This window comes from Plecotus auritus (genome assembly GCF_963455305.1).
Source record: "Plecotus auritus genome assembly, chromosome: 12".
Lineage (NCBI taxonomy): Eukaryota > Metazoa > Chordata > Mammalia > Chiroptera > Vespertilionidae > Plecotus > Plecotus auritus.
The window spans coordinates 9,429,633-9,445,186 of NC_137778.1; the positions used below are offsets into that span (position 1 = coordinate 9,429,633).

The 15,554-nt window shown below is 38.5% G+C and overlaps 1 protein-coding gene across 2 annotated transcripts in view; it reads right to left on the minus strand.

Annotated features, from left to right (window-relative positions):
- The window catches only part of NUCKS1 (nuclear casein kinase and cyclin dependent kinase substrate 1), a 32,561-nt gene that overhangs the window by 12,092 nt on the left and 4,915 nt on the right, over positions 1 to 15,554 (minus strand). For both annotated transcript variants that reach the window (XM_080648768.1, XM_080648769.1), the window contains exons 2-3: positions 3,751 to 3,800; positions 1,154 to 1,259 (exon numbers count right to left, since the gene is read on the minus strand). In XM_080648768.1, coding sequence (XP_080504894.1) covers positions 1,154 to 1,259; positions 3,751 to 3,800 — 156 coding nt within the window. The remainder of the gene's footprint in view (positions 1 to 1,153; positions 1,260 to 3,750; positions 3,801 to 15,554) is intronic.

The following is a 15,554-nucleotide window of genomic DNA, read 5'->3' on the forward strand; positions in this document are numbered from 1 at the left end:
CCTTGGTTGCAGGCACATCCCCAGTGGGGGGTGTGCAGGAGGCAGCTGATCGATGTTTCTAACTCTCTATCCCTTTCCTCTCTGTAAAATTCAATGTAATATATTTTTAAAAAATATTACTTTGCCTAATTAGAGGTGTTGTGAAAATTAAATGATAATATATATAAATTAGCACATAATAGAGACTAGCACATGACCATCATAAATGGTAGCTATCATCATCACCATCAAGGAATTTTTGCCACAGTGAGTATGAGAATGTATGTGTATACTTATAAGAACAGAGGAGAAAGCTACAGTATACAGTATCCTGGTCTCTTAGGCAATTTTAGTTAAAATTACAATTCATCTGAACTCATTTATAAAACTAAGGGAAGGGAGCCTGAACGGTTTGGCTTGGTGGATAGAGCGTCGGCCTGTGGACTGAAAGGTCCCAGGTTCGATTCCGGTCAAGGGCATGTACCTTGGTTGCGGGCACATCCCCAGTGGAAGGTGTGCAGGAGGCAGCTGATCGATGTTTCTCTCTCATCGATGTTTCTAACTCTCTATCCCTCTCCCTTCCTCTCTGTAAAAAATCAATAAAATATATTTTAAAAATATAAAAATAAATAAAACTAAGGGAAGGGAAACTGCCCCAAATTATTAAATTATCTAAACAAAGGAGAATTGATTATAAACAGTAAAACTTGGCAGACTGAATCTTTAAATTCTATAAGCTTCAGTTATGATTCTACCAGTGATCTGTGACTGAATGTGAAAGGTGACTCAGTCTTTGCTATTACTACAATGAAAATGTCAATACTAACCTTAGGTAACAAATTACATACTTAAAACAATCTTTCTGCTATGTTCAGAGGTCTGGGGTAGCAACAAAGGCATTCCCAGAGATCACCTTGGATTCCAGGTTGAGTTCAAACAAGCCACATGACTTTAAAGAGGTCAATGTCTAGACTCAGAAGCCCTGCCTAAGTTAAGATAAAATATGCAAAAACAATATTAAGCGAACCCATAAGTGCCTTCCCAAAAGAAATGAAGATTCTCCCAATTTAAAGATCAGAAATTACCCTATTAGAGTGGTTGACAGAGTAATCAGGAACCAATTAACAATGCTTCTTGCCAAAAACAAAACAAAACAAAAACAAATGCTTTTTACCTATCTTCCTGTGAATTCTTTCCAGATCGCCTTTTATTTTTAGCTTCTCGTGGAGATGATCGAATTTTCTTAGCTGGAGGACCCGAATCTCTTCCGTAATCTTCATCTACACAGCATTTTTCAAAAATCAATAAACTATATTATGATTTGTACATGTAGAAATTAGCAATGCATTTTCTGAGATAATTATCTCTCATGCTCTTTAAATAATGAGGGACAAGATTTTTCAAATAACTTTTTTTTTCATTAAAAAATAAAATAGCCTGGCCAGTGTGGCTCAATGGTTGAGCGTAGATCAATGAACCAGAAGTTCACGGTTCAATTCCCGGTCAGGACACATGCCCAGATTGCTGGTCCAAACCCTGGTGTGGGGCATGAAGGAGGTAGCTGACAAATGATTCTCTCTCATCATTAATGTTTCTATCTCTCCCTTCCTCTCTGAAATAAATTTAAAACACACACACACACACACACACACACACACACACACACACGCATTTTAAAAACAAAGTTTTTCTTTCTCAGTCTCACCACCTTATCATTTCCATTTCTGTATATTACCCTCTAGTCCTAATGTGTATGTTTTAATATATCCTTAGCTAAATATCTCATCATTTGTATATCCTACCCTTTTAATTTATTAAAGATTTTCCCATGTTTCCACATCTTTATTTATTTGGAAACTATTATAGTAATAAGGTAAAAGCATTTTAGAATGTAAAGAACCCTTGATTCTACAATGCTAATACAATTCCTGTTATTAAGTAAATTATTTTTAAATTAAAGTAATAAGTATAGTATACTCTGGCACTTAAGAAAAATACCTCTAATTTCTTTCTTTTTTTAAAAAAAATGATTTTAGCCCAACTGGCATAGCTCAGTGATGGAGTGTTGACCTATGAATCAGGAGGTCACAGTTCTATTCCCAATCAGGGCACATGCTGGGGTTGCATGTGCCCTGATTGGGAATAGAACTGTGACCTCCTGATTCATAGGTCAACACTCCATCACTGAGGCTTAATCCCCAGTAGGAGGCAGCCAATCAATGATTCTTTCATCATTGATGTTTCCATCCCTCCTTCCCTTCCTCTCTGAAATCAATAAAAATATATTTAAAAATTTGGTCTTAGAGTAGAAGAGAGGGAGAGAGAACCATCGGTTTGTTGTTCCACTTACTTATGCAAAATAACTTCAATTTCAAAAACCCTATTAAACTAAAGAAAATTACCCCACCTTAAAAGGTGATTATTTCCAAAAGTGTTTACTACACCATTATACAGAGCTTCAGCAATTATTAAAAGGTTGGATACATTATAAATTCCATTATGGAATATTATACAACCATTAATAGGAATTTTTCAAGTAACTTCTAATAACAGGAGGCAGATACTAAGTAGGGGGGGTATAGTAAGTAGGGGTGATATGGTAGAGGGAGAGAACCCAAAAATCCTACAGCAAGACCTCAACTAGATTTTTAAAGGGGTCAGTGTAGCTCAGTGGTTGAGCATCGACCCATGCAACATGTCTCTGGTTTGATTCCTGGTCAGGGTACAAAGCCTGGGTTGCTGGATAGACCCCGGCAAGCATGATTCAGTGGCAAGAGGCAGCCGATAGATGATTTTTCTCTCTCATCCATGTCTCCATCTCTCCCTCTCTCTCAAATATCAATAAAAACATTTTTAAGGGAAAAAAGTCAAAAGCTTTTTCAACAAAATGGTTAAAATGGCCATTTGCTGGCTAATGGGTCTTGAGTAATATCTTTGCTTCGGTTTTGTTATCTGCAAAATGGAAATAATAACATATATCCTATTTTAATAGCATTGTTCTGAGGATTAAATTTATAAATGCAAACATTTAGCAAGCATTTAATAACCAGTTAACTGCCACGCATCCAAAGACGCTTTTATCTCGCTTGCGTCTATGGACACTTATGGCGTACAAAGGAGTAAATGTTAGTATTCCCTCTGAGAGGTTGGAATATGTGGGTTTTAAAAAAACAAAAACTCTTCCTTATGCATTTTCTCTAAGTTTTCCCAAAGTACACATATTACCTTTATAAAGTAAAATTAGAATTAAAAAAAAGAAAAAAATAGTAAATGCATCTGGAAAATAATAAGATTAGAAACACCATATTCTATAGAAACTTGTTATGGCTAAGATTTAAGATACACTACTCATTCTATAATGAGTCAGTCCACAAATCAAAATTGTTTCACAAAATACTCATCTTAGTTACTTTATTACACAAAAACAAAAATATTCCCTATTAAAAGGTACAAGTTTAAAATGTGATTATAGCAGGACACATTAACTAATAAGCACTGCATTAGAATAACTGCACACTTAAACTTTGGGCTGCAAAACCAAGAAGAAATTATTCAATGTCTACATGAGTAATTTACTAAGGAAAACTTAAAATCCATGCAAGTTCAAGTTTTATTTTGGGTGACACAGATCTTGATGTAATTTAGATACATAAACAGTCTAAATATGAAAAATTAAAAACTTATTCCAAAAGCCTTATAAAAAGTACATAAACTAGTGATTCTTCCACTAGTAGGGTCCAACTCATAATTTATTGAAATCACAAAACTTACCAGCATCATCAGATTCCTGAAACTGTGAATAATCAACGACCTTCCTATTTCTGTAGAAAGAAAAATTCTAATTAAGATAATAAAAATGTAGGACTTTCCAAGATATTAGCATACACATTTCTTTTTCCTAAAACAGAATTAGAACTCTCTCTCTGAAAAAAATTTTTTCAACAAATTCCCATCTCAGCCAAAAGACTTCACATATTTTTTTGTTTTGTTTTTATTAATTGATTTTAGAAAGAGAGAGGAAGGGGGTGGAGGAAGGAAACATGGATTTGTTGTTCCATTTATTTATATATTCATTGGTTGATTTTTATGTGTCCTGACCAAGGATTGAACCCAAAACTTTGACACATTAGGACACTCTAACCAACTGAGCTACCTGGCCAGGGCATATATGTTTTTCTTATTGCTATCCTATCTAATAAAAGAGCAATATGCAAATTAACCCTCACTCTGCTACACCCACCAGCCACGCCCACCAGCCAATCAGAGAGAATATGCAAATAAACCCAACCAAGATGGCTATGGCCACAGAGAGCAGAAGGGAGGCTTGGGTTTCCCCGGCAATGGAGGAAGCCAAGCTTTCTGCCTGCCCTTGCCCGCCTAGGCCTCCACTCAAGGCTACAAAGTTTCAATGATAGAAGATAAATATAGCCCAACAGAAATGGCAACAGCCAAGGAGCTGGAAAGAGCAGGAGGCTAGGGTTGCCCCCGTTGATGAAGGAAGCCAAGCTTTCCGCACACCCTGGCCGGCCCAGGCCTCCACTTAAGGCTACAAAGTTTCAATTATAGAAGATACATGAATCCCCCAAAGAAAGGCTGCTGCCACCAAGCAAGCAGAAGGCTTGGCTCCGCTCCAGGCTACAAAATTTCAATTGTAGAAGATAAATAAACCCCAGATACCAGGGCCTCCGCTTGGGTCACCAGGGGGCGTGGCCGGCCTGCAAACCACCACAGGCCCCTCGCCCAAGCCGCCCCACCCCAAGGGAACCCCCACCCTGATCCGGGACATCCTTCAGGGCAAACCAGCTGGCCCCCGCCCGTGCACCAGACCTCTATCCTAGCTAATAAAAGAGTAATATGCAGATTGACCATCACTCCAACACACAAGATGGCTGCCCCCATGTGGTCAAAGATCCTGCCCCCATGTGGACACAAGATGGCCACCACAAGATGGCCAGCAAGGGAGGGCAGTTGGGAGGGACCAGGCCTTAAAGGGAGGGCAGTTGTGGGCGATCAGGTCAGCAGGGGAGGGCAGTTGGGAGGGACCAGGCCTGCAAGGGAGGGCAGTTGGGGGTGATCAAGCCTGCAGGGAAAGGCAGTTAGGAGGGACCCAGGCCTGCAGGGGAGAGCAGTTAGGGGGGACCAGGCCTGCAGGGGAGGGCAGTTAGGGGTGACCAGGCTGGCAGGGGAGCAGTTAAGCATCAATCAGGCTGGCAGGGGAGTGGTTAGGGGGTGATCAGGCTGGCAGGCAGAAGCGGTTAGGAGCAATCAGGAAGGTATGCAGGCGAGCAGTTGGGAGCCAGCAGTCCTGGATTGTGAGGCCCAGTGGGATCGGGCCTAAACGGGCAGTCGGACATCCCTCAAGGGGTCCCAGATTGGAGAGGGTGCAGGCTGGGCTGAGGGACACACACACACCCCCCGTGCACGAATTTCGTGCACCGGGCCTCTAGTATACACATATGTATGTATACCTGATAAACAAGGTTATTAATGAGTTGTTTCAAGATGAAGTGATTTTTAAATACTATAATACAATTACATTATAAGATACAAATCGCAGTGAAAGTAAGTTAAGCCTTACGAAGGGGAAGAAAAAAACTGACCCATTCAAGATTCTTACAATCTCAAACAAACCTTAATTTGAATTTCCCTACTTTTTATATACAGGGTGGAGCAAAAGTAGGTTTACAGTTGTGAATACTCAATACACAGTTTGTTCGTGTATTATTATTTTCCATACAAAACAACTGTAAACCAACTTTCGTCCCACTCTGTATAAAGTGTCCATGTAAGTATCCAGATAACCTGGCTTTCAAAGAGCCTTAGATGCACTGTAACTAAATGATACTGAACAAGTGAACTGAAAAGATTAAGAGAAACAAACCACCAAACACTGAGCAGAGGGTTTTATAATAAAGATTAAGACACCACTTAAATTCAGACAGGATGGTCAGAATCCAAGGACTGGTAGAACTACTATATAATATGCAAAAATGATAGGTGTAGGAATGAATTCTGAGAACATATATGGAGTGATGTTGAACGGTATCCAGGCGTCCTCAAACTACGGCCCGCAGGCCACATGCGGCCCGCCGAGGACATTTACCTGGCCCGCCGGGTGCCGCTGCCTGTCCTGCTAAGCAGCGGATTCGTCCCAGGCCCGCAGTGCGCATAGGAATTTGTTCATAGTTGGTTTTTTTTAAACTATAGTCCGGCCCTCCAACGGTCTGAGGGACAGTGAACTGGCCCCATTTAAAAAGTTTGAGGACCCCTGGCACACCCTTGGCTTTAGAGAAAAAAGAAAGGCTCTTAAAGAATGTTGCCTTCTGTTTTTCTTTATTCTACCAACAATGAATTACCTTCTCAACTTACTGCCTCAATGAGTCAAGATGCAAAATTTAAAAATATGTTCCAATTACAGTTAAGCCTTGAATAACGTGTTTGAAGTGCATGAGTCCACTTACAATTTTTTATCTTGTAAACAATGACATAAATTTAGTGTTAATAGTACAATGCTGTAAATGTATTTTCTCTTCCTTACTATTTTAATAACATCTTTCTCTTACAAAAATCACATGATTATAGCAATAGATGCAGAATAAGCATTTGACAAAATCCAACACCCATTTTTGATAAAAATTCTCAGCAAAGTGGGAATAGAGGGAGCATACATCAACATAATAAAGGCCATATATGACAAGCCTACAGCCAACATCATACTCAATGGGCAAAACTAAAACCATTTCCCCTAAGAACAGGAACAAGACAGGGATGTGCGCTTTCACCACTCTTATTCAACATAGTACCAGAAGTCCTGGCCACAGCGATCAGACAAGAATAAAAGGCATTCAAATAGAAAAGGAGAAAGTAAAACTCTCATTATTTGCAATGACATAATATTGTACATAGAAAACCCTAAAGATCCCATAAAAAAAACTAGATTTAATAAATGAATTTGGCAATGTAGCAGGATACAAAATCAACACCCAAAAGTCAATGGCTTTTTAATACATCAATAATGAATTCTCAGAAAGAGAAACTAAACAAGCAATCCCATTTACCATTGCAACAAAAAAATTAAAATACTTAGGAATAAACTTAACCGAGGAGGTAAAAGACTTGTACTCGGAAAATTACAATACAGGACACTGGAAAAAATGATAGAGGAAGATATAAACAAGTGGATGAATATACCGTGTTCATGGAGAGAATTAACATTATTAAAATGTCCATACCAACCAAAACAATCTATAGATTCAATGAAATCCCTAATAAAATACCAACAGCATATTTCACAGATCTAGAACAAATACTCCAAAAATTAATATGGAACCAAAAAGACCCTGAATAGCCGCAGCAATCTTGAGAAAGAAGAATAAAGTTGGAGGGATCACAACACCAGATTATCAAGTTATACTACAAAGCCCCATAATCTAAACAGCCTGGTACCTGCACAAGAACAGGCATATAGATCAATGGAACAAAACAGAGACCCCAGAAATAGACCCAAGCCATAATGCTCAATTAATATTTGACAAAGGAAGCAAAAGCATACAATGGAGTCAAGACAGTCCTTCAATAAATGGTGTTGGGAAAATTGGACAGATGAAAAAAAAATGAAGCTAGACGACTAACTTAGACCATACACTCAAAATAGATAAAAGACTTAAATGTAAGTTGTGAAACCATAAAAATCCTAGAAGAAACTATAGGCAGCAAAATCTCAGACATCTCTCATAGAAATATGTTTACAGATATATATTGGGACTACATCAAAATAAAAAGCTCTGCACAACAAAAGAAACCATCAACAAAACGGTTTGGCTCAGTGGATAGAGCATCTGCCTGCAGACTGAAGGGTCCCAGGTTCAAATCCAGTCAAGACACATGCGGGGGGGGGGGGGGGGGGGTGTTGCAGGCTTGATCCCAGTAGGGGGCATGCAGGAGGCAGTTGATCAATGATTCTCTCTTGTCATTGCTATTTCTATCTTTCTCTCCATCTCCCTTCCTCTATGAAATCAATTTTTAAAAAATGCTCAATTAAAAGAAAAACAAAAATGATGGGAGAACATATTTGGCGATGATACATCTGATAAGATAAAGGGTTACTATCCAAAACATATAAGGAACTCATACAACTTAACAAAAGGAAAGGATCTAAATAGACACTTCTCCTAAGTAGACATACAGATGGCCAAGAGACATATAAAAAAAATACTCAGTCACTGATCATCAGAAAGATGCAAATTAAAACAACAATGAGGTATCACCTCACATGTCAGAATGGCTACCATCAACCAATGACAAGTGCTGGTGAGGATGTGGAGAAAAGGGAACCCTGCTAGTGATAATACAGACTGGTACAACCATTATGGAAAACAGTATGGAGTTTCCTCAAAAGATTAAATATGGAACTGCCATTTGACTCAGTGATCCCACTTATAGGAATATATTCTAAGAAACCCGAAACATCGATCAGAAAGAATGTATGCATCCCTATGTTCATAACAGCACAATTTACAATAGCTAAGATCTGGAAACAGCCCAAGTGCCCATCAGTAAGTGAGTGGATAAAGAAGCTATGTTTTGGGGGGGAAAAAAAAAAAAAGCTGTGGTACATTTATACCATGGAATACTATGCAGCAGTAAATAAGAAGGATCTCTTTCTCTTCGAGACAGCATGGGGAGAGACCTGTAGAGTATTATGCTAAGTGAAACAAGCTAGTCAGAGAAAGGTAAGTATCACGTGATCTCACTCATTGTGTGGAATCTAATGAACAAAATAAAAATATATCCAGAGACATAGAAGCATAGAACAGACTGTGGAATCTCAGAGGGAAGGCTGGGAGGGGGGTAGCAGTGATCAACCAAAGAACCTGTATGCATATGTGCATAACCCATGGACAGATAGAAGGGGTCAATGGGGGGGGGGGGGCGGCGGGGAAGGGGACATCTGTAATACTTTCAACAATAAAGATTTTTTAAAAAACACAAAAATAAAAGATCACTTTTTCAAGCGTAAGCACTCAGAAAATCTATCAAAGTTTGGTGGCCCGTGTGTGTGTGAAGGTGGTGGTGGTAGGGTGATATGATGCTGCCGCCGTGTGTATTATATATACTAGGCCAGCAGTCTCCAACCTTTCGGACCTCACGGACCACCAGTGGTCTGCAGACCACCTGTTGGCGACTGCTGTTCTAGGCTATTGGACTTGAGACAATTTAATCCAACCTTATCCTACCAAGGGAATAACTGAGAACCTCCCTTGATCTCCCAAGGCTGCCTGTTCTAAGAAAACTCCAATAATGAAACAATCCTCAAGGAGGTGGAATCTGCCTCTGAAGTCCATTCACCGATTCTATCTTGTCTACCTTCTAAGATTTACCATGGTCTAAATCTAACCCCTCCTCCCTTAAAAATATATATATGACAGTTTCCACTTTTTCCTTCAGGCTAAATAGTAAGAGTTCCTTTTAACTCTTCCTTACTACATATTTCAAATATCCTCACGACCTAGATGCTTTCCTCCACACCACTTCAGATTAAAGTCTATGAACTAGTGCCCCAATCTAAACACAATAATATGGTTTTAAAAAGGTGTGGAGGAGGGGGAGCAGATCAGTATTATGACCTTACTCTTCCCATTCTACTCTACATTTGTACTAATGCAATCCAAGATCTCAGTTGCCTTTTTGGGCTGTTATATCACACAATGGACTGGATATTGCAATTAAAATGACTAAAACCTGCTTTCCCCAAAATCTAAAACTTTTTTTGTATACCGATACTTTAACATATTTTTATCTTTCTCAAATTCATACTATCTGCAAACTTAATCAGCACAGGCCTTTTAAGGCATCAGTGGAAATATTCTTCCAGGTTGATAGCAATCTGTTAATCAGCCTTCTCTGGGTATGGCTACTGAAGCTCAAGTCCATCACAGAAAACTATCATTCTGCCCACATTTTTTTCATTTTCCCCACAAGGACCTCGTGTGAAGCTCTGTCAAAATTCCTGTTGAAAGAGAAACCCATTTTTAATAATATTCTTTTACTCTAATAAAATTTAAAAAAATTTAAATATATTTTTATTGATTTCAGAGAGGAAGGGATAGGGAGAGATAGAAACATCAATGATGAAAGTCATTGATCAGCTGCTTCCTGCACAGCCCCTACTGGGGATCAAGCTGGCAACCTGGGCATGTACCCTTGACACGAATCGAACCCGGGACCCTTCTGTCCACAGGCCCATGCTCTATCCATTGAACCAAACCGGCTAGGGCGTCTAATAAAATTTTTAAAAAGCAAATGAGGTTGTTTAATGATAGTTAAAACATTTTAGGAATAAACCTTTTTTGTTCCAACAAAATATTTCCAGGAATCACAAAAATTAAACACAGCTAATTAAAATAATTTTGAGAACATAAATTTATCTTATTTAAATTTTCCAACTTGTGTTCTGTAAAGATAGGTTTTCTAAAGGTTTCCTGGTCAGATCAATCTAGATATTATAACCTTCTTAAACATGTTCAAGCTTTGAAACACTTGCATTAAATAAAACATACTAAATTACCTATGTTGTAAAAACAAAATTTGAATCAAACGCTTGAGATATCCCTGAAAGCGAAAAATACTGATCTATGAGACTCATTTGTGAACCACTGCTGACTTTTATCAATCATTACAACAGCAGTTACTATGTGCTAGAGATTTCACCTAAATTCTCATTTAAGAGCGCTTTCCCCCTGGAGCACACCCACCAATCCTTTCCATCTCTTCTTGCCCCCAGGCTCATTACCTTTGCCTTTCTCTCTCCTAAGCTCCAGAGGCCCTTATTCTGCCTCTCTAACTTGTTTCCTGAGCCTACACTGCCCATCTGGCTCACTTCTACTACCTCTTTAACTTTTTAAATAAACTTAAAATCCTAATTTAATTCTCACAATAATCTCCCAAGGAGCTAATTAATATCAATTTAATTTTATCTGAAGAATCTGAAATTCAGAAAGGCTAAGTAACATGACTACAGCACAAGCCTCAAAATGGTAGTCAATTTTCCAACTCTAAACCCCACAGGGTACTGTTGATACTTGCTGCCTCTCAAAACATTCATACAAATCTAACTACCCTATAGAACTGATGTCATTGAAGTTTCTGCATATTAACTACTAGAGGCCTGGTGCACGGATTCGTGCACTGGTGGGGTCCCTCGGCCTGGCCTGTGCCATCTCGCAATCCGGGATCCCCTCGGGGGATGTCAGACTGCCAGTTTCAGCCCGATCCCCACAGGCCAGGCCTAGGGACCCCCAACAGGTGCACAAATCCACGCACCGGGCCTCTAGTATGCATATAAGATCTTTGGCTAATCTCTTCCCACCCTCCCTCCTCTCCTCCCCTTTAAGATTCATCAGTCTGTTCCATGTTTCCATACCTGTGCATTGAGCATCTGCCCCCTGTTGGTCAGTGCGCATCATAGCTACTGAACAGTCAAAGGGTTGCTTAGGCTTTTATACACACACACACACACATACACAGATAGATTTCCCTCCTTTAAAACTTAGGACATTTACCTTTCTCCATTCTTCTACCCCTCAAAAGATTTTTCATATGCCAAATATTCTCAGAATATAAGAATATTAGTTAATAGAAGCCAGGATACTTGAACTGAATTCAGGGTAGTTTTTTACAAATGCTTCATTTATTTTGAGCTTTAAGTTCCTTTTGGCTAAGATATATTGTTCTCACCCTGGCTGGTCTGGCTCGGTGGGTGGAGCGCCAGCCTGCAAACTGAAAGGTCCCAGGTCCAATTCCAGTCAGGGGCACATGCCCGGGTTGTGGGCTCGATCCCCAGTTGGGGATTTGCAGGAGGCAGCTGATCCATGTTTCTCTCTCATCCATGGATGTTTCTATCTCTCTCTCCCTCTTCCTTCTTCTCTGAAATCAATAAAAATATATATATTTTTAAAAGATATATTGTTCTCACTGCATATCACTTATGTTATTTATTATTAAACATAAAATTTAAAAAGTCACAGGATATAAGGCAAAAAGCAAAAAAAAATTATAGCAAAGAGCTCCTAAAAGTTTTCAAATGGAAAAAGCAAGTTTTCTATTTTCTGCAGAAAAGGGAACAGAATGAAGTTCTGAATGATGAACTAGGCACATCTGCTTATTAGATAATTGTCCAAATCTCTTACTAAACCTTTTTTTTAAAAAAATCAACATAATGTCTTAGTCCAGGTGAATAAATATTAACTCTTATACGGCACCCCTTATTCCCAAAATAATCAAATTCTCTCCATATAAGAAAATACATTTTTTTTATTTCAGAGAGAAAAGGGAGAGGGAGAGATAGAAACATCAGTGATGTGAGAGAATCACTGATTGGCTGCCTCCTACTGGAACTATGCCAAAAACCTGGGCATGTGCCCTAACAGGAAATCAAACCTACTGGTTCATAGGTCCACACTCAACTGCTAAACCCACATGGGCCTGGCAGAAAATGTTTTAAGGCATACAAATTTCAGTGAGTATAAGATCAAGAATTACATAAGTAAAGTGGGCTAGATTTTTACCAACAGAAGTTTAGTGCAAACTATATAAAATTAGGGACAGAGAAACCTCAAGCAAATGAAACTGAAGGGGTATCAGATGTGCACATTACCAAGCAGAGTCCTGTCTGTAGTAGAGAGGGTGTCTGAAACCTCAGTGGAATATTCCTCCTATTGTATTAACCCTATCCCCAGGGACAAATCTGTAGCTCTACAAAGTCAGGTTTATTGACTTATAAAATGAAAGCAAAGACATCAGAAGTGTGAAGCATCTCACCAAACAGGAAAAATAACAGGATTTGGGGAAAGGTAGAATTTAGGTGAAATTTAAACAAAGCTGTGTCTTGATAAGCTCAATAGGAAAACAGGGCTGTGTGTAAAGGGGTTAACATTAAGTCTGGACTGCAAAGTGGACCACTCATCGTATTTGTTAGCAAAGTTAAGGCAGATGTGGTATTTGTGTCCAGCAACCCCTCCTCCTCTGAAGCTCTGAAGTTGTAAATTGTGGCTGGTTCTCCATGTCAAAAGGACTTTGCTCTGACAAATGTGTGATGTTTCATTCTTATTTATCTAATTTCAATCAGACAAGTTCCTGATAGTCTCTGATTTTAGAGAATCATTATAAATCACTATAGATGCAGCATGTCTAGAATTCAGAGAGCTGTGTCTATTAATTATCCTGACCCAATGAAAAGCAGGTGGATTTTTACTTCTCAGGCAAGCTAATTTTTAGTTTCTCAAGCAGTTCTTCTTCTGGGTCATTTTGTCTTGAGAGGTGAAACCCTTGTTTAGCAGGTAACTGAACGGGTGCACAATTTGAAAAATAGATATGCACTAAAAAGCATCTGAAAATGTTATACCCAATTGAAACACTTTTGGCAACCTGTGGTCTCTTCACCTAAGTATTCCAAAGGCCTATAATTATAGCTATTTATATAGTAGTTATTTAAAAGCATGGCAATGCAATTCTTTAAACAATCAGTTCCACTTTCTAGAATCTAAATAGTAATACATTTTTAAAGACAAAATAAAGGGATGCTCCAGTTTCACCAAAGTAGTCCTGTGGTAAATGTTTTCTTCTACTGTGTACAACATAGCAGTCACCTAAATTAAGATTCTATCTCTAGTCTCAACAATCCAAGAAATACTCCTTCATCTAGAGCAGTGGTTCTCAACCTTTCTAATGCCGCGACCCTTTAATACAGTTCCTCATGTTGTGGTGACCCCCAACCATAAAATTATTTTCGTTGCTACTTCATAACTGTCATTTTGCTACTGTTATGAATCGTAATGTAAACATCTGTGTTTTCCGATGGTCTTAGGCGACCCTGCTAGTGGTTCTCAACATGTGGGTCGCGACCCACAGGTCAAGAACTGCTGCTGTAGAGCCTAAGACCATCGGAAAACACAGATATTTACATTAAGATTCCTAACAGTAGCAAAATTACAGTTATGAAGTAGCAACGAAAATAATTTTATGGTTGGGGGTCACCACAAAATGAGGAACTGTTTTAAAGGGTCGCGGCATTAGAAAGGTTGAGAACCACTGATCTAGAGTAATGAGTTACATTTATTTATTTATTTATTTATTTATTTATTTATTTATAGTTAAGACTTTAAAAAACAAATAGAACTAACACTTCACAGCATGCTCAATAACTTCTTTGTTATTAAGTTCAAGTAACCAATTTTGCAATGCAACCCATCTGGACATGCAGACTCTAAATCTTATTAACTCCAGAGGGGCACCATTCACATGGACATAAATGTAGACGTAATATGGATGATGTCCCGGATACACAATATGGTGGCCTTGTTTTATATTTCTGGAAGTAAATAAAAACCAATCTCCCTTCATTCAAAATTACTTTCTCCTTCATTACTAGTTTTTACACCCGAAAGAAACCTATGAGACAAAGTTTAAAAATTATAAAATGCTTTGTAAATGCAAGGTACTATATTATTCAAATGGAGTTCACCATTTCCATTATATAAACCTAAGCAGAGGTTGGGTTTCTTTTGCTGTACCATGTTCCTTTTCCACAACAGTTCCACTGCTAATTGATTTAAAACACTAAAAATGTGCCCTAGCTGGTTTGGCTTAGTGGATAGAACTGAAGGGTCCCAGGTTCGATTCCGGTCAAGGGCATATACCTTGGTTGCAGGCATATCCCCAGCAGGAGGTGTGCAGGAGGCAGCTGGTAGATGTTTCTCTCTCCTCGATGTTTCTAACTCTATCCCTCTCCCTTCCTCTCTGTAAAAAATCAATAAAATATATTTTTTAAAAAACAACACTAAAAATGCAACAACTTACCTTACTTTGTAACTTTTTTCAAGCTCAAACAACTCCATTTTTAATCTTATTTTTCTTCTAATTATAATATACTAATGAGTGTTATAGGTGTTGAATCTTTTCAAATGCCATGGTTTTCCTCTTTTAGTCTTTTTTTATGATAGATTTTAAGTTTTATTCCTGGGACAAATACTAATTAATCATACATATTTTAATACACATTGTATTCAGCTAATACCCTGTTTGGCATTTTTGCATCTATACTTATACATAAAAGGAACCCATTAATTTTCTTAGCATATTTTTTAGGTGGGTTTGGAATCTATTCACTTATTTTAGTCACGAGGAAATATCCTTGTATTATAAAATGTATAAACTTACTACAGCAATACCACTTACTTAACATTCACATTTCTTCCTACAAAAGCTTCACACTACACTTCACATTTCCCTCTACATTCAGGTATCTTTCTTTAATCCCTTCACATATTCTTCCACTCCTTCCAAAACAATGTTTTTTCTCCACCCTTCTCCCAAACTCACTTTATATTTTTAAAATATATTGTTACTGATTTCTAGAGAGATAGAAACATGGGTGAGAGAGAAACATTGACTGGCTGCCTCCTGCACACCTCCCAATGGGATTAAGCCCACAACCTAGACATGTGCCCTGTCCGGGAATCAAACCAGAGGCCTCTTGGTGCATGGGTTGACACTCAACCACTAAGCACACAGGCTAC